Source organism: Geotrypetes seraphini, chromosome 2, assembly GCF_902459505.1.
Source record: "Geotrypetes seraphini chromosome 2, aGeoSer1.1, whole genome shotgun sequence".
NCBI lineage: Eukaryota > Metazoa > Chordata > Amphibia > Gymnophiona > Dermophiidae > Geotrypetes > Geotrypetes seraphini.
The window spans coordinates 528,265,458-528,290,695 of NC_047085.1; the positions used below are offsets into that span (position 1 = coordinate 528,265,458).

The window sequence follows — 25,238 nt, forward strand, 5'->3', positions numbered from 1 at the left end:
TCCAGAGAAGAGCGACTAAAATGGTTAAGGGGCTGGAGAAGTTGCCGTACAGTGAGAGATTGGAGAAACTGGGCCTCTTCTCCCTTGAAAAGAGGAGACTGAGGTGGGACATGATTGAAACATTCAAAATACTGAAGGGAATAGACTTTGTAGATAAAGACAGATTGTTCACCCTGTCCAAGGTAAGGAGAACGAGAAGGCACTCTCTAAAGTTGAAAGGGGATAGATTCTGTACAAACGTAAGGAAGTTCTTCTTCACCAAGAGAGTGGTGGAAAGCTGGAAAGCTCTTCCGGAGTCTGTTATACGGGAAAACACCCTCCAGGGATTCAAGACAAAGTTGGACAAGTTCCTGCTGAACTGGAACATATGCAGATGAGGCTGGACTCATTTAGAGCACTGGTTTTTGACCTGGGGGCTGCCACATGAGCAGACTGCTGGGCATGATGGACCACTGGTCTGACCCAGCAGCGGCAATTCTTATGTTCTTATGTACCAATGGTGTGCCTCAAGGTTCTGTTCTTGGACATGTTCTTTTTAACATTTTATAAGTGAAATTGCTTAAGGGCTGTCAGGTAAGATTTGCCTCTTTGTGGATGATACCAAAATCTGCAATAGAGTAGACACCCCAGATGGTGTGAATAACATGAAGACTGACCTAGTGAAGCTTGAAGAATAGTCTGATATTTTGCAGCTAAAATTTAATGCTAAGAAATGCAAAGTCATGCATTTGAGCTGCAAAAACCCGAAGGAACAGTACAGTTTAGGGGGTGATCAAGGAACTGAAAGGGGTTATAGCTGATCCGCTTCAACTAATAGCCAATCTGTCAATCAAATCGGGAAGGATTCCGGAAGACTGGAAAGTGGCAAATGTTACGCCAATCTTCAAGAAAGGTTCGAGCAGAGATCCGGGAAAGTACAGATCGGTGAGTCTGACTTCGGTACCGGGGAAGATGGTAGAGGCACTGATAAAGGACCGTATCATTGATCACCTTGAAGGACACGATCTGATGAGGACCAGCCAGCACGGCTTCAGCAAAGGAAGATCTTACTTGACGAACTTGCTGCACTTCTTCGAGGGAGTAAACAGGCAGATAGACAAGGGTGACCCGGTCGACATTGTATATTTGGATTTTCAGAAGGCGTTCGACAAGGTTCCACATGAACGACTACTTCGGAAAATTGCGAGCCATGGAATCAAGGGTGAAATATTCGCGTGGATTAAAAACTGGCTGGCGGGTAGGAAACAGAGAGTGGGGGTGAATGGACAATACTCGGACTGGAAAAACATCACGAGTGGCGTGCCGCAGGGTTTGGTGCTTAGACCCTTTCAACATATTTATAAATGACCTGGAAATTGGTATGACGATTAGTTGATTAAATTTGCAGATGATACGAAGTTATTCAAAGTAGTGAAGACGCAGGGGGATTGCAAAGACCTGCAACATGACATAAACACACTCGAGAAATGGGCTGCGACATGGCAAATGAGGTTTAACGTGGATAAGTGCAAGGTGATGCATGTCGGTAACAGGATGTCCGGTGTGGTAGTTGGAGAGACCTCCCAGGAAAGAGACTTGGGAGTACTGGTCGACAAGTCGATGAAGCCGTCCACGCAATGTGTGGTAGCGGGCGAAAAGGGTGAACAGAATGCTAGGAATTATTAAGAAGGGGATCACAAACATATCGGAGAAGGTTATCAAGCCGCTGTACCGGGCCATGGTACTCCCTCACCTGGAATACTGTATCTAGCACTGGTTGCCGTACATGAAGAAGGACATGGTACTACTCGAAAGGGTCCAGAGAAGAGCGACTAATTGGTTAAGGGGTTGGAGGAGTTGCCGTACAGTGAGAGATTAGAGAAATTGGGCCTCTTCTCCCTTGAAAAGAGGAGATTGAGAGGGGACATGATTGAAACATTCAGAATACTGAAGGGAATAGACTTAGTAGATAAATACAGGTTGTTCACCCTCTCCAAGATAGAGAGAATGAGAGGGCACTCTCTAAAGTTGAAAGGGGATAGATTCCGTACAAAAGTAAGGAAGTTCTTCTTCACCCAGTGATTGGTGGAAAGCTGGAATGCTCTTCCTGAGGCTGTTATAGGAGAAAACACCCTCCAGGGATTCAAGACAAAGTTAGACAAGTTCCTGCTAAACTGGAATGTATACAGGTAGGGCTAGTCTCAGTTAGGGCACTGGTTTTTGACTTAGGGGCCACCGCGTGAGCGGTCTGCTTGGCATGATGGTCCACTGGTCTGACCTAGCAGCGGCAATTCTTATGTTCTTATGTGAAGAACTTATGTGCATGACAGAAGAGCAGGACTTGGGTGTGATTGTAATGATGTGATGATCTTAACGTGGCCAAACAGGTTAAAAAGGTGATGGTGAAAGCTAGAAGGATGCTAGGGTGCATTGGAAGAAGTATAGCCAGTAGGAAAAAGGAGGTATTAATGCCCCTGTATAAGACTTTGGTGAGACTTCATTTAGAATATTGTGTTCAATTCTGGAGGCTGCACCTTCAAAAAGAGGACAGGTTACTGGGCTAGATGGACTATTGGTCTGACCCAATAAGGTTATTCTTATGTTCTTATTCCAATCTGACAGATATAAAAAGGATGGAGTCGGTTCAGAGGAAGGTTACTAAAATGGTGCGTGGTCTCCAGCATATGGGGACAGTCCATCTAGCCTAGTAACCTGTCCTCACAGTGGTCAATCCAGCAAAAACCCAAAGAATATCAACATTCCTTGCTACCGATCCAGGGCAAGCAGTGGCTTCACACATGTCTGTCTCAATAACAGACTATGGAAGAAAGGTGGGAGGGGGAGGAGAGATATGATAGAGATATTTAAATACCTATATGATGTAAATACACGAGTCGAGTCTCTTTCATTTGAAAGGAAGCTCTGGAATGAGAGGGCATAGGATGAAGTTATGAGGTGATAGGCTCAGGAGTAATCTAAGGAAATACTTTTTTACAGAAATGGTGGTAGATGCGTGGAACAGTCTCCTGATAGAGGTGGTGGAGACGGAGACTGTGTCTGAATTCAAGAAAGCCTGGTATAGGCATGTGAGATCTCTTAGAGATAATTGTTACTGCAGATGGGCCATTTGGCTTTTATCTACCATCATGTTTCTATTTGACAAACTCCTTCCAACCTGAGTCTCTGCACTCTCACATTGAAAGTGCAGCAGTCCACTAGGAGAAACCCACGACACCCAGATCCTGAAACTCCTAAGCTGCCTCTTGGAAATCAACAAGTTGCTGCTTTAATAATCGTATTTTAAGTTTTATAATCTTATCTATTTTAATTCGAATTTTCTCTTTTATTTATTATTTTTACTTTTCTATTGATGACTATGTAAACTGCTATGATGATGTATTGAACAGTGGCCTATAAATAGCAATCAACATAAAGATAAATTTCGACGAAATGCCTCCAAAACAAAACTCCTTTGGATAAGAACAGAAGAATTGCCGCTGCTGGGTCAGACCGCTCACACGGCAGCCCTCAGGTCAAAGGCCAGCGCTGTAACTGAGTCCAGCCTCACCTGCGTACGTTCCAGTTTAGCAGGAACTTGTCCAACTTTGTCTTGAAACCCGCAAAGAACACTTCAACCCCAGCCGTCCATCACTACCCTGAGACTTAACTAGCATAAGTGCAAAGGACCAACCTATTGCTTTCCAGTCATATCGTCCTCATTTTACTATCTGCAATAAGGAATTTCTTTTCGGAGTCTAACTTCACCCAGCTACTCTATGCCTTAGTTCTCTCCCAACTCAATGTGTTATTCAGGAGTCTCACAGCAAAGAACGTTCAACGTTTCCAGTGCATCAGGCAGACTTCTAAAAATCCTCTATACCTGCGACCCTGTCTCCCAGGCTCTAGCGTAAGATCACTGACTACCCATGGCCAAACGTGTCTTCAAAGGCCTGATGCTAGTGTTCAAATCCTTGTACAACATGGCACAAGGTACATGACAACCAAGCTTCCTCCGTATGTGCCAAACCACTTCCACTTTTTACCAAGCCTCTGGAATCAACTGTCCCCCACAGATCAGATCCCTTGAAGGACTCCTCAACTTTAGAAAAGCAATAACAACATATCTCTTTACCTAACTCCCCTGCCTACGGCCAATGGATTACAAAGAAATGTATATTGGTACTAGATCCTCAGTATGTGTTGAGCTAGGATAAAACCTTGCACTGTAACTAGGGCAAATTTTAACCTGTAAACTGTGAGAAGCAAGTTGCAGTAATCTAGATGAGAGGTGATAAAGAATGTGGATAAGGTTTCTGGCAGTGTGCTCAGAAAGGAAAGGTCCGATTATGGTGATATTATAGAGAAGGAAATGACAGGCTTTAGTGAACTGTTGGATTTCTGCAGAGAAAGAGAGAGAGGCGTCAAAGATGAGTTTTATCCACAGAAATAGAGAATGGAGGAAGAGGGGAGGTGGGTTTAGGAGGAAAGATGAGCAGCTCAGTTTCGGCCATGTTCAGTTTTACATGGCAGTGAGACATCCACATAGAAACATGAAGGCAGTTAAAGGTCAAATAATAATTTTATTCTTATATACCGCCAAAGCTATGGTAGTTCGAGGCGGTTTACAACAAGAAGCAGCTGGACAATCAGTGAAGAGCTCACAATTCAAAGTCATCAATACAATCTTACATAATGGAAGAAGTGGAAAACTATATAGTTCTTAAGGTTACTGGTTGAATTAGCAGAGATATAAAAATTCTTAATTTACAAATTCGTTTTTACCAATTTTATAAATTTGAAGTAGGTTGAGGAGTGCATGATGATGTTAGTCAGCCAATCGTTCCATCTGCCATTCCTGGAAGGCAAGGATTCTGTCCAGGAATCTCTTGTAGTGGCAGGCCTTTATTGTCAGATAGGTGAACAGATGTATTCTTTGTGTGGGCCTAATAGAACTTGCCAGGTTAAATTGGGAAACTAGATAAGTGGGCAGTGATAGTCCAAGTCGGGACAAATGATGTCGCCAGGAGAGACTACAGCAGGAAGGCACTCACCGAACAGTTCAAGATCTTGGGAAGGAAGCTGAAGATGAGGACTCAGAGGATAGCGTTCTCGGAGATCCTACCAGTACCAAGGGCTGATGTGAAGAGGCAGACGGAACTACAATCAATAAATGCGTGGATGAGGAGATGGTGTAAAGAAGAGGGTTTTCACTTCGTGAGGAACTGGACAACGTTCTGGGGCAAGTACAAGCTCTTCAGGAGAGATGGACTACACCTGAGGATGGCGGGAACTAGACTACTAGCAAACAACGTCAAGAGAGGAATAGAGCGAGCTTTAAACTGAGAGGAAGGGGAAAGCCGACAGTCGACCAGGTGTTGATGATTCGGAAGACTGGAGAAAGTGCTGGGAAGACACCAAAAACACCAAACAGGCAACGAAAAACCAACTGAGCCAGACAAATCAAGAGGGGGATAGGAGGAGTCTAATCTAATCTAATCTAAACCTTAAGTTTATATACCGCATCATCTCCATGAGAATGGAGCTCGACACGGTTTACAAGAACTTAAAATAGTGGGTAGAGAAGAAGAAAAAGGATTACATGAACTTATGTGTAGAAGGTAGGAGAGAAAGAGGGGAAGGATAGAGCTACAATTTGCTGAAAGGCCAGGTTTTCAGTTGTTTGCGGAATAACTGAAGGGAGCTCAGGTTCCGCAACGGGGTGGTGAGGTCGTTCCAAAGACCTGTGATTTTGAAGAGAAGGGATTTTCCCAGTTTGCCAGAATAGTGGATGCAGCGTGGAGAGGGGAAGGCAAGTTTAAGCCTTTGGGCAGTTCTGGAGGAGTCGGGACTGGAGGAGTTGAAAGACAGTGGGATAAGAGGAGGCAGGATTCCATGAATGATCTTGAAAGCCAGGCAGGAACATTTGAAATGGATTCTGGAGATTATTGGGAGCCAGTGAAGTTTGGCAAGGAGTGGGGAGGCATGGTCAGACTTGCGTTTTGAGAAGATCAGTTTGGCTGCAGTATTCTGGATTAGCTGGAGTCTTAGAATACTTTTTTTTGATAGATTTAAGTAGATGGCGTTGCAGTAATCTAGTTTGGAGAGGATGATGGATTGGACAAGGATGGCAAAGTGTTGTTGGCTGAAGTAGGATCTAGCTTTCCTCAGCATGTGAAGGCTGAAAAAGCATGATTTTTGCCAAGGAGTTGAGGTGGTCATTGAGGGAGAGAGAGGAATCGATAGTGATACCAAGGACCTTGCATGAGAACTCGAGCTGTAGTGTATCGCCTGTGGGTAGTGCGAAAAGTGTGGTCAGGTGTTCGAATTTTGGGCCGAGCCAGAGTAGTTTTGTTTAGATTCGTTTAGTTTCATCTGTACCGAGAGAACCAGGCACGGAGTCTCATTATGCAAGCTGTAATGTTTTCGTGGAGGTTGGTGAGGTTCTGGTCAGTCTCAAGGAGGACAAGGATGTCATCTGCATAAGTGTAGATTGTTTCCAGGGGGGATAGTTGAAAGAGTTTCAGGGAGGACATGTAGATGTTAAAGAGAATAGGGGAAAGGGGTGATCCTTGAGGGACACCGCAAGATGGAGTCCAAGGAGTGGACATGGTGCCATTTGTGTTGACGGTGTAGGAACGGGAGCGTAAGAAGTTTGAGAACCACATTAGGACGGTGGAGTCGATTCCAATCTCGGAAAGTTGGTAAAGTAGTATGTCGTGATGGACAACATCAAAAGCAGCGGAAAGATCGAATTGTAGTAGGATAGCGAATTTGTTACATGAGTGTAGTTGTTGTACCTTTGAAATTAGGGAAACTAGGAGGGATTCAGTGCTAAAGCAGGGTCTGAAGCCATGTTGGTAGGGGTGAAGAATGGAGAATCTCTCGAGATAGGAGGAGAGCTGGGTAGCAACTATGGTTTCTAGAAGTTTGGTAAGTAGAGGGATATTTGCTATGGGACGGTAGTTTGATGGTAGGGAGGGGTCGAGATCGGCTTTTTTCATAGAAACATAGAAAATGACAGCAGAAAAGGGCCACGGCCCATCTAGTCTGCCCACACTAATGACCCACCCCCTAACTATGCCCATGAAATAATCCCACATGCCAATCCCATCTTTTCTTAAAGTCTGGCACACTGCTGGCCTCAATTACCTGTTGCGGAAGATTATTCCAGCGATCAACCACCCTTTTGGTGAAGAAATATTTTCTGGTGTCGCCATGGAATTTCCCTCCCCTGATTCTCAACGGATGCCCTCTGGTTGCCATGGGTCCTTTAAGAAAAAAGAGATCTTCTTCTGCTTTGATACGGCCCATGACATATTTGAACGTCTCAATCATGTCTCTCACTCTCTGCGTTCCTCAAATGAGTATAGCTGTAACTTGCCCAGGCGATCCTCATACGGAAGGTCCTTGAGTCCTGCGACCATCCTGGTAGCCATACGCTGAACCGACTCAACTCTCAGCACATCCTTTTGATTTGTCTGGCCCTGGATGAAGCTTTCTCCACTTGATTGGAAGACTTCATGTCTTCGCTAATGATCACCCCCAAGTCGCGTTCTGCCACTGTCCTTGCTAGGATCTCACCATTCAGGGTGTAGGTCCTGCATGGATTTTTCCCACCAAGGTGCATGACTTTGCATTTTTTGGCATTGAAACTTAGTTGCCAAGTCTCTGACCAATGTTCCAGCAGGAGTAGGTCCTGCGTCATTCTGTCGGGCACTGAGCTATTGTCGGGCACTGTGCTTTTGTTTGTTGTGCTTTCGCCTACTATGTTGCATAGTTTGGCGTCATCGGCGAATAATGTAATTTTACCTCGAAGCCCCTCAGCCAAATCTCTTACGAAGATGTTAAAGAGGATCGGGCCCAAGACTGAGCCCTGCGGTACTCCACTGATCACCTCCGTCGTATCGGAGGGGGTACTGTTCACCACCACCGCAAGGGGAAGACAAAAAGGAACAAGAGGAAGGGAATGAACAAAAAGAGGCAATGTACCACGTACCACAAGGGGAAGACAAGAGAGACAATAAACAAAAGTATGCAGAACGAGAAGGGGACGGAAAGAATAATGAATCGCAAGGGAAAATAACAAGAAAACAAAAATATTAAGACTTAAATTGTATGTACACTAACACAAGAAGCCTGAAGAACAAAATAGGGGAACTAGAAATCATGGCCAAAGATGAGAACCTAGACATCATAGCAATCGTGGAAACATGGTGGAACGAGGAAAACAAATGGGACACAGTACTGCCAGAGTACAAGCTCTACCGAACAGACAGGACACATCAGAAAGGAGGAGGAGTAGCACTTTACGTAAGGGATACCATTCAATCGACCGGAGTGGATGCAGCAATGACAAATGACCAACTGGAATCAATATGGGTTAAAATACCAGGAAGAAAGGGAACCGAGATAAAGATGGGACTGTACTACTTCCTACCTGGGCAAACAGAAGCAAAGGATGAAGAACTGAGAGCCGAGTTGAGGCGAGAATATAAAAACGCAAACACCATAGTTATGGGAGATTTCAATTATCCCGGGATAGACTGGAGCCATGGAGTTTCAAAATGTTCAAAGGAATCGGAGTTCCTAGAGGCTGTACGGGACTGCCACTTGGAACAGCTTGTCAAGGAACCAATGAGAGGGACAGCAATTCTGGATTTAATCCTCAACGGGCTGAGAGGACCTGCCCAAGAAATGGAAATAGTGGAACCATTAGGAAACAGTGATCACAACATCATCCAATTCAAAGAGGAAATAGGTATGCCAAAGGAGAGGAGAACCATTGCAATAACGTTCAATTTCAGGAAAGGGAACTATGATGCCATGAGACAAATGGTAAAGAGAAAACTCAGGGACAGCTCCAGAAAGGCACAGACAGTGGAGCAAGCCTGGACCTTATTCAAGGACACGGTAAAAGAAGTGCAAAACCGGTATATACCCAGATTTAGAAAAGGGTGCAGAAATAATCAAGCAAAAGACCCAGCATGGTTAACCAATGAAGTTAAGAAGGTGATAGGAGACAAGAAAAAATATTTCAGGACGTGGAAAAAGGATAAAACTGAGGAAAATTGGAAAGAGCACAGGAAGCATCAAAAAGAATGTCACCGCATGGTCAGAACAGCAAAGAAAGAGTATGACGAGAGACTTGCCAAGGAGGCACGGAATTTTAAACCATTCTTTCGATATGTGAAAGGAAAACAACCGGCGAGGGAGGAGGTAGGATCCCTGGATGAGGGAGACAGGAAGGGAGTGGTAAAGGAGGAAAAGGAGGTAGCGGGCAGATTAAACACATTCTTCTCGTTGGTCTTCACAAAAGAGGACACATCCAACGTGCCGGAATCGGAAAAATTCTTCAAGGGGGATCAAGAGGAAAAATTATCGTGCATGGAGGTAAGCCTCGAAGACATATTCAAACAGATAGAGAGACTAAAAACTGACAAATCTCCAGGCCCAGACGAAATCCACCCGAGAATACTAAAAGAGCTTAGAGATGAAATAGTGGAGTTACTACAGCAGATTTTCAACCTATCCTTGAAAACAGGGGTAATCCCGGAAGACTGGAGGATAGCGAATGTTACACCTATCTTCAAGAAAGGATCCAGAGGCGACCCAGGGAATTATAGACCGATCAGCTTAACCTCAGTTCCAGGGAAGATGGCCGAATCATTAATCAAGGACAGTATCAATGAGCATATAGAAAAAAATAAGCTGATGAGAACAAGCCAGCATGGTTTCTGTAATGGAAAATCATGCCAAATGAACCTACTGCACTTCTTTGAGGGGATAAGCGGACAATTGGACAAAGGTGACCCCATAGACATATTATACCTGGACTTCCAGAAAGCCTTTGACAAAGTACCTCACGAGCGCCTACTAAGGAAACTGTGGAACCACGGGGTGGAAGGGGACATACACAGATGGATCAGAAACTGGCTGGCAGACAGGAAACAGAGGGTAGGAGTAAAGGGACACTATTTTGACTGGAAAGGAGTCACGAGTGCCATCCCGCAAGGGTCAGTGCTGGGACCACTGCTGTTCAATATATTTATTAATGACCTGGAAACAGGGACGAAGTGCGAAGTTATAAAATTTGCGGATGACACAAAACTCTCCGGTAAGGCTAGATCTGTTGAGGAATGTAAAGAACTTCAAAGGGACCTGAACAAACTGAGTGAGTGGGCAAATAAATGGCAGATGAGCTTCAATGTAGAGAAATGTAAAGTCATGCACATAGGGAAAGGAAACCCAATGTACAACTACACGATGGGGGGATGATATTGGGGGAAGGCAACCTAGAAAAGGACTTGGGGGTTTTGGTGGATAAAACAATGAAACCGGCGGCACAATGCGCAGCGGCCTCAAAAAAGGCGAACAGAATGTTGGGCATTATCAAAAAAGGTATCACTACCAGAACCAAGGAGGTTATCCTCCAGCTGTATAGGGCGATGGTGCGACCACATCTGGAATACTGCGTTCAGTACTGGTCGCCGTACCTTAAGAAGGATATGGCGATACTGGAGAGGGACTAGAGAAGAGCAATAAAAATGATAAAAGGCATGGAAAACCTTTCATATGCTGAGAGGCTGGAGAAGCTGGGGCTCTTTAAAAAGTATTTCCTCCGATTACTCCTGAACCTATCACCTCTTAACTTCATCCTATGAGACTCGACCTATGCGCATTTATGCCACGTAGGTATTTCAATATCTCTATCATATCTTCTCTCTCCTGCCTTTCCTCCAAAATAAACATATTGAAATATTTAAGTCTGTCCCCATATGCCTTACAATGAAGACCACTGACCATTTTAGTAGCCTTCCTCTGGACCAACTCCATCCCTTTTCATATCTTTTTGAAAGTGTAGCCTCCAGAATTAAATACAATATTCTAAGTGAGATCTCACCAGAGTCTTACACAGAGGCATCAATACCTCTCAATACGTACCCCAGCATAGCTCTAGCTTTTGCCATTGTCACCTTATGATCATCACATATGATCACACTCAAGTCTCCTAACTCCTCTTTCTCCTTTTCTCTCTACAATGTAACTTTACCCTCCCATTCCCTTTTATCCTCACTGTCAAGTTTGTCTTGTTAATGTCTTTAATGTTCACTATATACTCTTCAAATTATTTAATATTTCTTCAATTGTTTCTATTCTTTTTTATTTTTTTAAATCTAATGTAAACCGGCCAGATATTTGCTTGATGGTCGGTATATTAAAATCTAATAAACTTGAAACTTGCACAAAAGTTCTTCACCCCTTTAGCGTTCCCTCTGGGTTTTTTTGCAGCACAAATGCATGACCTTGCATTACTGATCTGCCAAATTTCAGACCATTCTTCAAGCTTCACTAAATGTTTCCTCATGTTATTCACACCATTAAGGGTATTGTACAGGCAGCCTGACACTTGGGCCTGGATTCTTATAGAAATTTCTGGAGCAGAGAGATAAATCTAGGATTCATCAGCATAAAGATGATGGGATGAGATCAGAGCACCAAGGAAATGAATATAGATGGGAAAAAGAAGAGGTCCCAAGTAGAGAATGACATGGGGACAAATTTGTCTTTGTTCCCGCAGAATCTGTGATTTCATAATTGTAAAGTGTTTGAGGCTTGTGCAGATGGGGAAGGGACAGGGACAGAATTCACAGGGATGGGGCAAATTCTCTAATCCCAAGATAGAGCCGTGAGGTACTGTGACTGATAACGAGATAGCAGTGAAGGTGGATCCAACAGATCTTACGCTAAAAGTGTGATGGGAGAGATGAGAATAAAACCAAGTAATAACAGAGCCCTGCAATCCAAGTGAGGACAGTGTATCAAAGAGTAGGTAGTGCCAGAAGCCTGAAAAATACGATGGAAGAGATACCGTATGAATTATTTCTATTGCGCTACCAGATGTACGCAGGGCTGTACAGAGTCACAAAGAAGACAGTCCCTGCTCCAAAGAGCTTACAATCTAAACAGACAAACATGGGCACTAAATGAAGAGACATCTCAGAGACCTGCTGGAAGGAGAACAATCAGTGGGACACTGTGTTATCAGGATACAAATTATATCATAATAACACATGCAGACTGAAAAATTGCATGAAGACCTTGGGAAATTGGAAGACTAAACATCCAAAGGGTAGATCAAATTTAATGGGGACAAATGCAAAGTGATGCATCTTGGGAAGAATAATCCAAATCATAGATACCAGATGTTAGGGTCTACCTTGGGGATTAGCGCCCAAGAAAACGATCGGGGTGTCATTGAAACAGGGCCTCTTCTCCCTCGAACAGAGGAGATTGAGAGGGGACATGATTGAAACATTCAAGATAATGAAAGGAATAGACTTAGTAGATAAGGACAGGTTGTTCACCCACTCCAAGGTAGAGAGAACGAGAGGGCACTCTCTAAAGTTGGAAGGGGATAGATTCCGTACAAACGTAAGGAAGTTCTTCTTCACCCAGAGAGTGGTAGAAAACTGGAACGCTCTTCCGGAGTCTGTTATAGGGGAAAACACCCTCCAGGGATTCAAGACAAAGTTAGACAAGTTCCTGCTGAACAAGAACGTGCGCTGGTAGGGCTAGTCTTGGTTAGGGTGCTGGTCTTTGACCAGAGGGCCGCCGTGTGAGCGGACTGCTGGGCATGATGGACCACTGGTCTGACCCAGTAGCGGCAATTCTTATGTTCTTCTGTCCAATGTGTGGCGGCGGCCAAAAAAGCAAGCAAGATCCTAGGAATTATTAGAAAAGGATGGTACACAAGACTAAGAATGTTATAAAGCCTCTGTTTCGATCCATGGTGTGACCTCACCTGGAGTATTGTGGTGACCAGAATCAAATGCATCTCAAGAAAGATATAGCGGAATTAGAAAAAGTGAAAAGAAGAGCGACTAAGATGGTCAAGGGGATGGAACTCCTCTCGTATGAGGAAAGACTAAAACGGTTAGGGCTCTTCAGCTTGGACAAGAGACGGCTGAGGGGAGATATGATTGAAGTCTACAAAATCCTGAGTGGAGTAGAATGCGTACAAGTGGATCAATTATTCGCTCCGTCAGAAATTACAAAGACTACGGAACACTTGATGAAGTTACAGGGAAATACTTTTTAAACCAATAGGAGGAAATATTTTTTCACTCAGAGAATAGTTAAGCTCTGGAACACGTTGCCAGAGGTTGTGGTAAGACTGGATAGTGTAGCTGGTTTTAGGTTCAAACAATTTTTATTGATGCAAACAACAGCAATTACAACCGCCAGGGCACCCCAAGTTGCACAGGACAAACAATGATGCATCATCTAATATAATAAAATGATAGGCCGCGCATGCGCACTAAAAAAAACGTGTTCCCTGATCTGTCGCGAAAACACAATTGCGCATGCGTGGCCCCGGCGGCGGCTTTCAAATAAAAAAATATTTACATAGCTGTGGCGGTCTTCCTCACCCCCGGCTCCTCTCTCGAACTGGACCACGATCGACAGAGAGGAGCTGCGGCGGCAGTGGCTTTCAACGACGAAGAAGCTGCAGTCGGGGCCTCCGCCGCCACGCACAACCAGTTCCCTCTCCTGCAGCTCAGGCACCACAAGCGCGCAACCCGGTCCCCGCGTCTGCCTACCCTTCCCCCCAACACAGCGCATTCCCCCCCCCCAACGAATCAATAAATGGAGCCGGGCCGCCCTCCTCAACAGACCAGAGGAGTCCTTTGCCGCTCACCCCCCTTCCCTTGCCGCTGACCCGAATACCTACCCAGCGATTCAAGCAACCTGTGCAGCAGTCTTTACACGCTGCTTCAGGCCCTTCTACTGCCCTGATTTGCTCTGCCGCATCTCTGATGATGTCATCAGAGACGCGGCAGAACAAATAAGGGCAGTAGAAGGACCCGAAGCAGCGTGTGAAGACTGCTGCACAGGCTGCTTGAATCGCTGAGTTACGCGGGAAGGGAAGGGAAGGGGGGGCGCAAGGACTCTATCCGAGTAAATAAAAAACTCTGGACAGGGGGAGCAGGAAGAGGTGATGATGGACAGGGGGGGAAAAAGGAAGGGTGGCCTATTGTTGGACAGGGGGAGCAGGAAGAGGTGCTGATGGACAGGGGGGAGGTAAAACAAAGGGAGAAGGGCTGCTGCTGGATAAGGGGAGCAGTGAAGAGGTGATGGTGGACAGGGGGGGGAAAATGAAGGGAGGCCTAATGTTGGACAGGGGGAGCAGGAAGAGGTGCTGATGGACAGGGGGAAAAAATTAAGGGAGGCCTACTGCTGGACAGGGGCAGCAGGAAGAGATGCTGATGGACAGGGGGAAAAATAAAGGGAGGCCTACTGCTGGACAGGGGGAGCAGGAAGAGATGCTGATGGACGGGGGGGGGGAGAAATGAAGGGAGGCCTACTGCTGGACAGAGGGAGCAGGAAGAGGTGATGATGGACAGGGGGGGAAAAAAGGAAGGGATGCCTATTGTTGGACAGGGGGAGCAGGAAGAGGTACTGATGGACAGGGGGGAGGTAAAACAAAGGGAGAAGGGCTGCTGCTGGATAAGGGGAGCAGTGAAGGGGGTGGTGGTGGACACAGGGGAGGTAAAAAGAAGGGAGAATGGACAGGAAAAAGTGGCTAAGGAGACAGAGAGAAAGAAATAAAGACAGACAAACACACATATATTCTAGCACCCGAGGGAGGAAAATGCTGCACAGGGAAGTAGGGAGGGGGGAAATGCTGATGCACAAGGAAATGGAGGGGGAGGGAATGCTGATATGGCTACTGTACAGGAAAGTGGACAAGGGGAGATAAATACTGCATAGGGGGCAGAAAGAGAGACAAATAGAAAGAAAGACAAATAATAGGAGGGAGGGAGACAGAAAGAAAAGAAGAAAGACACAAGGGCAGGGAGTGAGACAGAAAGAAAGACAGACATACATATATTCTAGCACCCGTTAATGTAACGGGCTTAAAGACTAGTATACAATAATATAACAAGCATATACAGAAGAATAGTAACAGCAACCCAACTCCCCCCCTTCCTACCCTACATAGGGCAAGCGAGACTAATGGGGGCGGAAAGGCACTCCAAGGCCCTGGACTCTTATGAGCCCCAAAGATGCCACACCACCCCCTTCCTCCACCTAACCCTACTTATCATATCTGTAACTAAGTATCAGAACCTTCCAAAACCCTCCCACCTCCCCTCCCCCCCCCAGTGGTACTCTCCACCCCGCTCCACCAGTATTCACCATTGCTCTCCCAGCCCTACCTACCGAGCGCCCAGATTAGGACACCCATCTTAAAATCGCACTGCGACCCTTTAGATGCAAGGCTTGCAAATACGGCTCCCAGATATTCAAGAACAACATCTTTCGCTTCCTAGCACCGCGCCTCCCAGGTGGCCAACTGATGCAACTGGTTCCACCAATGCCAAAACGCTGGAGGGTCAGGGACCGTCCAGCACTGAAGAATACATTTCCTTGCCAATAAACTCATCTTACTGCACAGAACCCGATGCCCTCCAGGCAAATGGCCAAAAGCCTCTAGCAAATCCAAGACAAAGTGGGCTGGAGTATTGCGCAAGGCTCTCCCAATTAACCCTGACATGTAAGAGATTATACACCTCCAGAAGCGCTGGATAATGGGGCAGGACCAAAAGGCATGTCCCAAAGTGTGTGTCCCAATTATGATACTGTGGTGTAGGGAAACCTCCACTGTAATATAACTGTGTACGAGTGTAAGGTCACCCTATAATATGTTTCTCGCAACCAAGCACACGGAGTCACCCCTGGCGTCGCCCTCAAGGTACGGGCTACATCCCAATGTTCCAAATTAATCTGCAATTCCCTCTCCCATTTACCCCGGACGATCTGGTAGTCCGTGGCTGGTTGTAACTCTTGCAAACTAGCATGACTGCTAGACACCGAGAAGGACACCCCTTCCTTTCAAGCAAACAACTCCCTCAGCCTGGCCCCCAAATGCATGCGCAATTGTGCTGTGTCGAGGCATCCCACATAATGCTCCACTTGATGACACGCGAACTGCGCTCCCCAGGTCCCCCCCACCTTAGCCAGCAAATCTGCACGGATCAACAGCTCCCCATCAACCCCCAAAATATGTTCTAAACTGGAGACTCCTCTTGCTCCCCAAGACAGGAACTCCCTGGATTCCCTTCCCAGAGGAAAGGCCAGGTTACCCCGCAATGGCAAGAGATCAGTGACCGTCGGAACCCCACCCATGGCTTGCACAAGCCAACGCCAGGCCACTTGCAGTGTGCTAAATAGTACACTAGGTCAGATAGAAGAGGGCAACGCCCTCCGGGGACTATGTAGTAATGCAAACACATCATAGTGAGCAAAAAACTCACGTTCCATCTGAAGAGGGGTGTAGCTGCTGGTCTTATTCACCCAATCTCCCAAATGGCGAAGCAAACATGCATAATTATAGACCCGCACATCCGGTAATCCTACCCCCCCCCCATGCCAAGTTCCCAGCAACTGAGACATTTGCAATTTCGGTTCCATGGCCGCCCTAGCTGGTTTTAAGAAAGGTTTGGACAAGTTCCTGGAGGAAAAGTTCATAGTCTTTTATTGAGCCAGACATGGGGGAAGCCACTGCTTACCCTGGATTGGTAGCATGGAATGTTGCTACTCCTTGGTTTTTGGCCAGGTACTAGGGACCTGGATTGTCCACTGTGTAAACAGGATACTGGGCTAGATGGACCATTGGTCTGGCATAGTAGGGCTATTTTTGAGCTCTTATGAGCTATGGGGACTGATATTCTAAGCCAATTCCCAGTGTTTTCACTTTGGGCCATATAGTGACATACACAGGGTTGGTTCTAGGCAAACCTTATACCACCTGCTGTCCTCCATTATTTGCAAATCAATAGGAAAAAAATAGCAAGAAATGCATTATCAGGCCCAGCATCTCCTCCTCCTCCTGGTGTGTCTTTGACAGCAACAATTAAACTAGGCTGCCCTTGACTGGCGCCTGGGATGCAGCAGAGGGAGACAGAGATTTGGGAGGAGGAAGGAGGGGAGGAGAGATGCTGACTCTCTTGGCAGAGAAAGAATGTGGACCAGGATGATCCTGGAAATGCCACTCTAGGCAGCTGCCTAGTTTGCTGGGTGCTAGGGCCAACCCAACGTATACAAAGACTTAACAGACCTCATAACTGGAGGGAGCTTGAGATCAGTAGCATGGAATCTTGTTGCTCTTTGGGATTCTGCCAGGGTAAAGGGGTTGGCACTCAATAGACCACTTTTTCTGTGTGGCTACTATTTGTACCTGGAGCAGTGAACTGCTAAGTTTATTTATTCAATTTTCTTTTTTTTTTTTTTAAGTTCAATAATTTTTATTAAGTATTTTAAAGGATACAAGAATCATTTAAAGTACATAGAAACAAAATAAAGCTTTCTGTATATAAAATATATAAATCTATGTTTAACTGTATAGGAGCAAAGGCTCCAATTATTAAAAATGTATGTAAGGGATATATAAGATAAAGATGAGAGAGAGCAGTAAAGAAAAAGGAAAGAAAAATGAAAGAGAGAACGCCATTGTGAATAAATAGAAGGAGGCAGCGAGTATGTAAAGCACAGTATATCGAATGGAATTAACGAGTTGAGGGTAGACAATTGATGGACAAACCATATACCTGCCCGCTGCCACCTTTTCCATTTGTCGTGATTTTCAATTTTGGGATTGTTCCAAAGGGACATGAGTGGACTAACCTTAACTGAGATTTCAGTCAATGTATCTATAAGATAAAGAGCATGCTGCGTTGCACCCAATAAAGAGTATCTCTTTAAGTGCCTTGGTATTGACACCGTTAGTAAGCATGAGATGTGTAAAGGCGTACATAAAAAACATTCCATTTCAAACCAGGCAGGAAGATCTTGAGTGGGAAGATTTTGAGTGGAGGAGTTAGTGAGCCAGTAAGCTCCATATTTGGCTAATGAAGCAATATAATATTTATTCAATTTTCTATACCGGAATGGTTTACATGAATTTATTCAGGTACTTGAACATTTTTCCCTGCCTGTCCTGGCAGAGAATCTATCTAATGTACCTGGGTCATTGGGGGGATTAAGTGACTTGCCCAGAGTCACAAGGAGCTGCAGTGGGACTTGAACTCACAACCTCAGGGTGCTGAGGCAGGTGCTCTACCACTAGGCCACACCTCCACTTTTGAGCTGGATTGGCCACTGTTGGAAACAGAACATAAGATAGCCTCACTGGGTCAGAACAATGGGCCATCAAGCCCAGTAGCCTGTTCTCATGGTGGCCAATCCCAAGGTGTAGCAATATTCCATGCTACCAAACCAGGGCAAGCAGTGACTTCCCCTTTGTCTTTCTCAATAACAGACTATGGACTTTTCCTCCAGGAACTTGTCCAAACCTTTCTTAAAACCAGCTCTTACCACATCCTCTGGCAATGCATTCCAGAGCTTATCTATTCTCTGAGTGAAAGCTAGGCTAGATGGACCATTGATCTGACCCAGTATTCTTATGTCCCATAAATTGCAAAAACAGGTCAAAATCAAGGTGGGCGAGGACTTTGATGGCAACTCCAGGATTTATTTACTTATTAGGGAGTCACTCAAGGCGGAAGACGGTGTACGGCAAAGAAGCAATGCTGGTTCTGGTGCTCACAAATGGGTAAAGTGTGCCTATTGTCTGAGTGGGCAACCACCTGGGCAGTAGTGATTGAACAGTTTGAGTTTTGCGTGGCTGCCCTCCATTTTAGCTGTTATATCAAACCAATGTCCTGGATTTCAAACATACTGACTTTAATAAAATGAGGGAGTACTTTAAGAAAGAGCTGATAGGATAGGAGGACATATAAGAAGTAGAAAGACAGCGGCCCAAGCTGAAAGGAGCTATAAAAATGGGTACTGACCTTTACGTGAGGAAAATAAAAGCAAGAGAAAAAAGGAAACCGACATGGTTCTCCAAACAAGTGGTAGAGAAAATGAAGGCAAAAGAGTCGTGTTCATGAAATATTTTTTAAAAACTCAAGAGGAGCGCAGAAAGGAAGTCTGAAAATGGAATTGTGAACCGCTATGGAGAGAGTGATGAGGAAAAAGCAAAATGTGTTCACAGAAGAAAATCCTGGAGAAGGACCACAATTAGCTGCGAAAGGTATTTATGAAAATGGAGGGAGGACAAAGCCATGGGATCAGACAGGATCCTTCCCAAGATACTGAGGGAGTTCGGAGAGGTTCTACTGGGTCCTCTTAAAGATTAGTTTACTAAAACAAAGGTACTGTGCAACGCATTTGGTTCCTTTTCACAAAAACGGTGACAGAGAAAGAAGTACTTTATATTACATTAGTGATTTCTATTCCACCATTACCTTGCAGTTCAAGGCGGATTACATAAGAGTTGTCATGAAGTTACGAAATATACAGGCGGCTTACATAAGAATTGTCGTGAGATTAGGTAATACATGATGGGTAATTTGAACATTATAGATTTGATAAGGAGTAGATAGTATAGTAGGTGGAGCCTGGGAAGGATCTGGTCGTGTTAAATAGGTTTTATGTATTTTTTGAAGAGTAGGGTTTTTGTTTCTTTTTAGAAGGTTTTCTAGTCTGTGGTCGAAGACAGCAGATTGGTGAGTTGTCTGTCTAGTTTTGCTGCTCTGGTGGCCTTTAGGTTGTCATATAGTTTTCTTTGTTTGACATTTTTGGTTGGTGTGTGTGTGAATAGTGAGTGGGTTCTCCTGTGTCTGGTTGAGGTGGATTGAGTTAGTTGGTTGTTCCAGTAGGTTGGGCTGTCTCCGTTTATAGCTTTGAATAGCAGGCAATAGAATTTGCTTGTATTGGGAGCCAGTGTGAGTCGTGGTAAGCCTCTGTGATGTGGTCATATTTTGTCAGTGAATAGATGAGTCTTAGGAAACTACAGTCCAGTAAGCCTCACTTCCGTTGTTGGAAAAGTAATGGAAGCTTTGCTGAAGAAATGTCCTAGAATCCAATGAGTTAGAAGATCCAAGGAAAGGTAAATCTTGTGAAATGAATCCGACTGAATTATTTCACTGAATGACCAGAAAATTGATCAATTTAGTTAGATTTCAGCAAAGCCTTTGGCACGGTTCCTCATAGGAGGCTCTTGATGGGCAGAATTTAGGACCCAAAGTGGTGAACTGGATTAGAAACTGGTTGACGGATGGAAGCCAGAGGAAGGAAAGGTGAGTGCCTCAAGGATCGGTGCTGGCATTAGTGAGCGAAGTTTCCAAAGGGTTAGAAGGTAAGGTTTGCCTTTTTCTAGATGATAAAGATTTGTAACAGAGTGGATACCCTGGAAAGTGTGGAAAACATGAAAAAGGATCTGCAAAATGGTCTAATGTTTGGCAAATAAAATTCAATGCAAAGAAGTGCAGAGTGATGCATTTGGGAAGTAGATATCCCGGAGCTGTTTGTCCTGGGAGGTGAGAGACTGATATGCACACACAGGAAGAGGGACCTTGGGGTGATAGTTTCCACAGCTTTACCAAACCGGAAACAAAGGAGAAGGATTGCGCATGACGACGAAACATGGCCATGTCAGGCATCACTTTTTAATCCCTGGGACTTTCTAGGTACTAGTAAAGACTATGGTTGTTTTAGCACGGTCTACTTTTGTTTCGCTTTCCAGAAATGCCCAAAAGAGATCATTTAATAATGTGTGACTATGTAGAAGGTTCCGGTCTTAAAGCAAGAGCACCACTTACTTACTCTGTAGATAATTAACTTTAGAGGGTGGCCAGGCTGCCCAAATATTAGGCCCCAAATTATGTTATGTATTGGAATTTGTTAAAATCTCAAGCTGTACACCATCCTGGGTGAATGTCTCCATTAAGGTGGTTAATAATAATCTCATAATTTAATAGCATAATAATGACTTAATATGCATAAATCCGAAACAATTGCATTGTAATGGGATTTGCTGAACTGTTTGTTGATATTTACTTAGCAAAATAGTAAAATCTGGACCTCCACAGTCCATCCTGTCTGTCCATCAAAGTGGCCAGAACTGAATCTGGCATACTTTCCAGGTCTTCATAATTAATTCATCTCTCTCTCCCTGTCAATTTTGAGCACAGACCATAGAAGTCTATCCAGCCCTGGTCCTACTTCCCAACTACTGGAATTATCATTGAAGACCACCTGATCGGATTTTGCTGTTTACTCGACCCAAACTTTAGATGGCTGCTCGGCGTTGATCTTATGAGGGGCATTCAATCATTTATCTACCTCAGTAGGAAAGAAAAGAGTTTAAAAAAAAATTTGTTTTCATTTTTAATATAGTCCTTTGATAGCTCCATACACTTTATTCACTTTTCCTGCAATGAATTTAACCCCTTTGGAAAGAATTCTTGTTTCACCTTCAAACTAGGGTTCCTTGAAAACTGCTGTCCACAGAGAGATTTCTTTTCTAAACTCGGAATAGGAAATAATCTGAGGAAGCCAGGTCAGGACTGTAGGGTGAAACCCACAGTCTCAGATGGCAGCCTACGATTGTACACCTGCCCATTGTTGTGAAGAAGCAGCAGGCCTGCCGTGAGTTGTCCTTGTCATTGTGTTGGTGTAACTCGCCCCAGTTATGGTTGTCTTGTATGGCATGAACTCCAGAAGCAAAGTCCATCATCATCCCAGAAGACAAATTTTTCTGTTTTGAGCTTTTTTGAGGTGTGGGATGACTTGTGTTTCCACTGCATTGACTCGAGATCTTTGTGATAGACCCAAGTCTCATCTCCAGTCATCAAACAATTAAAAAAATTCATTTCATCTTCACAGAGTATCTCCAAGTTCTCTTGACAACACTGGAGCCATCTGACATGGCATCTGCATTCTTGGAACCCTTTTCAGGAATTATTTTCCATATTGTACCTGCCGAGTTGCACATTTCTTCAAACCTGAATTCATTAAATCCTCAACTTTCTTGCACATCATCAATGGACACTCTACCCCACTTAAACTTCTTGCTCCAAAATTTTACTTTGTAGGATGATGGGGCAGACGTGCGTTTGGCTTTGGCTTTTCCCCTTCTTTTCTAGCAGTTTCTTACTTGATTTGCACGAAGACTCTCCTGACATCCAGTCTCTTGGAATGTTAGTTGCACACAGAGCTGTAACTATGCATGAGTAACCTTGAGGCATGTCACAACAAGCACAGACTTGTTTCAGCGTGGTTGCTACTTTTGTTCACACTCAGGTAGATAAATTATTGAATGCGTCTTTAAACACCCCCCCACCCCCCCCCCCCCCCATTAAAGCTGACTCCAGCTGGGAGGTCATTTAAGTTTTGTTTTAATTGAGTCCCATCCTTTTTCTCTCTGTTCATCTCATGCATTCTTGAATTCCAACATGGGTTTTGCCTTCACAGCCTCCTGCAGAGATAAGGCATAACATACGCACACAAACCTTGATGAACATTGAAGAGAAATAGTCACTTAGGTGCCATCGACTCATGTTTGAGTCCCATCGAAAAGAAATTGGTTTTGTGCTAATCCCCATGGAGGACTAATCTCAGCCAATAGTTTATGGGACGGGTGCTGGATGCAAGGAACGGCCTCCCAGGAAACTAAAGGTAAAGATCACATGGCCTATCTAGGCTGCCCATCCACATCATCCACTATCCTTTCCTCTCTATTGCTCCTGATGGAAGATCAAAGTGGTTTATGATAAGATGCCTGAACTTCAATTAAAAGGGATCAAAGGAAATGATACATCGACTGTGGCAAGACTACAAAGGAGCACAATTACCTGTCTGTGAAACTCAAGAAGTAAAAGATCTCAAGGCCAGGTTGAATCTTTTATGTAAGAAACGGTTAGACAAGTTCCTGGAGGAAAAGTCCATAGTGGCATTATGATGCAGGAGACTGGGCTAGATTTCATTGGTCTGACCCAGTAGGGTAATCTTATGTTCGAAGACACTGGAGCAACATTTTCCTTAGTGCAGGTGCTGAAAAGGACTCTAGGTGAATGACTGGGATTATAGCTTTATTTTTCACTCATCGTCAAGACATTTTAATTGAAAGGTATTTCAGATATTCTTGCCCAGCCTACTTAAAGAAAGCTATGACCTCTCTTTTATCTGTGCCTACGTCGGCAACTACAAGGGATGCTGAAAAGTTCTCAGCCCAACCAAGAAGAGAATGACGTGGATGTGGTTCAATCAATAATCTGAAACGAGGCCAAAACAGAGAATTTGGGGTTCTGAAAATTGGCACTTAACGAAATAAGATCACCCTCTTTTCAGCTCCAGTGGCAAAATGACGCTAGGAATTGAGGAAGTTGACTTTTCAGCATCCCATTTCCTGGGGCAACAGTTTTAACACCTAGAGACAATTTCAGTGACATCGCCAGTTAAAGGCCTGGGGTCTCTGTTCCTCCTTTTTTAAATTTAATTTGTTACATATACAAGTAATGCAGGAAAAAGGCAAGAATTATTCAAAATAAAAAAGAGAAAAAATTTGACAAGTCCATTCCAAGGTCTTTAAAAGTATAACAAAAAGGATCATCAAATATTATGGAAATTATTTCACAGCCAGGCAAATTTACGAGCAATGTCCTAGTGGTTAGAGAAGAACCAAAGGTCCATCAAGCCCAGTAGCCCATCCAAGTCCCTAGTACTTGGCCAAAACCCAAGCAGTGGCTTCCCCCAGGTCTTTCTCAATGAAAATTGTCCAACCCCTTCTTAAAACCAGCTGAGGGTGTGGGTTTGACCCCTGTGATTCTGGACAAGCCACTGACCCCTCCATTGGCCCAGGTACCAGGACAGATAGAGTCCCCCCCCCCCCCCCCCAATAAAAAGCTGCCAAAACCTCAGACTTAAGCAATGTATTTATAACCTAAGCAGTGGACATTCAGATACTGAAGTATTTCTCCCTACCTGGTTATCAGCTTATTAATTCAAGTTAAACCGAGAAATGCCTGAATTCGTATTGCACATTTGGACGACCAATTTCTAGTTTCAATGGTGAAAAGCTCATTTGTGCTACTGAGGAAATGAGAGCAAATAGGAAATCTTTACATTGAGGCAAGGGTGAAATTTCAAAGCCAAAGGCTGGACTGAATTCCTGATCTTCCAGCAGCTTTATGACTTAAGCTCGGACCTAAGAGGGCTACGTTTTGAACCTCGTGGCCGTTAGGTGTCGCTGTTGTGCAATGACGCCAGACGTACGCGGCGCTGTACGGAGCCACAGTCCTCGCCATGCAAGCTTCAGCTCCAATATTGCTGGGGTTGGTTTTCTGTCCCTCTTGCTAACGCGGCTAATCTAACATTAAACCCTGGACGCTGAGATCTGCCCTATCCAAATTTCCTGTCGCTTCATCAGTCCTTAACATCCACCGAGATGAGAAGGAGCAATCGGGGGGGGGAGGGAGGGGGGTGTCCATATGCTCCCCAATCTTATGCAGGCTCAAAACGGCGAAGTTTCAGGGTTCCCTTTGCAAATGCCGAGTGCTGAAGATAAGCTCGGCTTTAGCTGACCCGAGGAAAATGTTTGGCATTTAGGAGGTTAAAGTGTTCAAAAGTTAGTCGAGAAAGGAGCTGAAATTCAGCCTGTCCAAGACTTAGGTTCCTGGGGGGGTGAAGTGCACTGCTTTGGGGGGTTGTGCATTCAGGGGGGCTAAGTTTGGAGGCTTAGGGCAATCACCTGTGTGCACACAAGCGGCTCATTCCTTCAGATGCTCTCTCTTACCTGCCAGGCTAGGGAAGGGGTCCGGGAAGTGGAGCTGCTCCTGGCCCTTGTCTCTGTCCTCGGGCTCCCTGCGACCACTGGGCTCCGGTGGCGGCTCCTGCGGAGAGTAGAAGGGCTCCGGGGGCTCGCTGAAGCTGGGCAGGGCTGTGGTGAGGGCCACCATGGAGGGCACCCCCTGGCCCAGGCTGGCACAGAAGCTGTTGGCGAGGCGGCCGGTGAAGGAGGCCAGCGGGGCCAGGGGGGGCAGACCGGGCTGCAGGGGCCCCGGGGGCAGCACCAGGGGCCGGTAGGGCATGAACATGGGGTAGCCGGTGTAGAGCAGGTGGCCCGAGCGGGGCTGCGGAGTCCCGATGAGAGAGTCGATGGAGAAGGCAGTGCCGGGACCGCTCGGTCTCTGCATGATGCCCACAGGACGGATCCGGGCTCGGGGAATGCCGGATCCCTGCTTGGGGGAGCCTCCGAGCCGGAGACGACTCAGCCTGACTCGGGAGTGTGACTGTCTCTCGTCGGGATGCAGGGGGTGGCATGCAGGGGGTGTCACCCTCCAGACTCATCCATCTTCCTCAAATTACACTCGCCGCCTTCCTCCAGCCCCCTCGGCTTTGGGGCTGCCAGG

The 25,238-nt window shown here is 45.2% G+C and overlaps 1 protein-coding gene across 1 annotated transcript in view; it reads right to left on the reverse strand.

Annotated features, from left to right (window-relative positions):
• GBX1 (gastrulation brain homeobox 1) overlaps window positions 1-25,031 on the reverse strand; it is a 77,948-nt gene extending 52,917 nt beyond the window's left edge. The window contains exon 1 of the mRNA XM_033932751.1: window positions 24,623-25,031. Coding sequence (XP_033788642.1) covers window positions 24,623-25,022 — 400 coding nt within the window. The 5' untranslated portion in view covers window positions 25,023-25,031. The remainder of the gene's footprint in view (window positions 1-24,622) is intronic.
• Window positions 25,032-25,238: the final 207 nt, after the last annotated feature.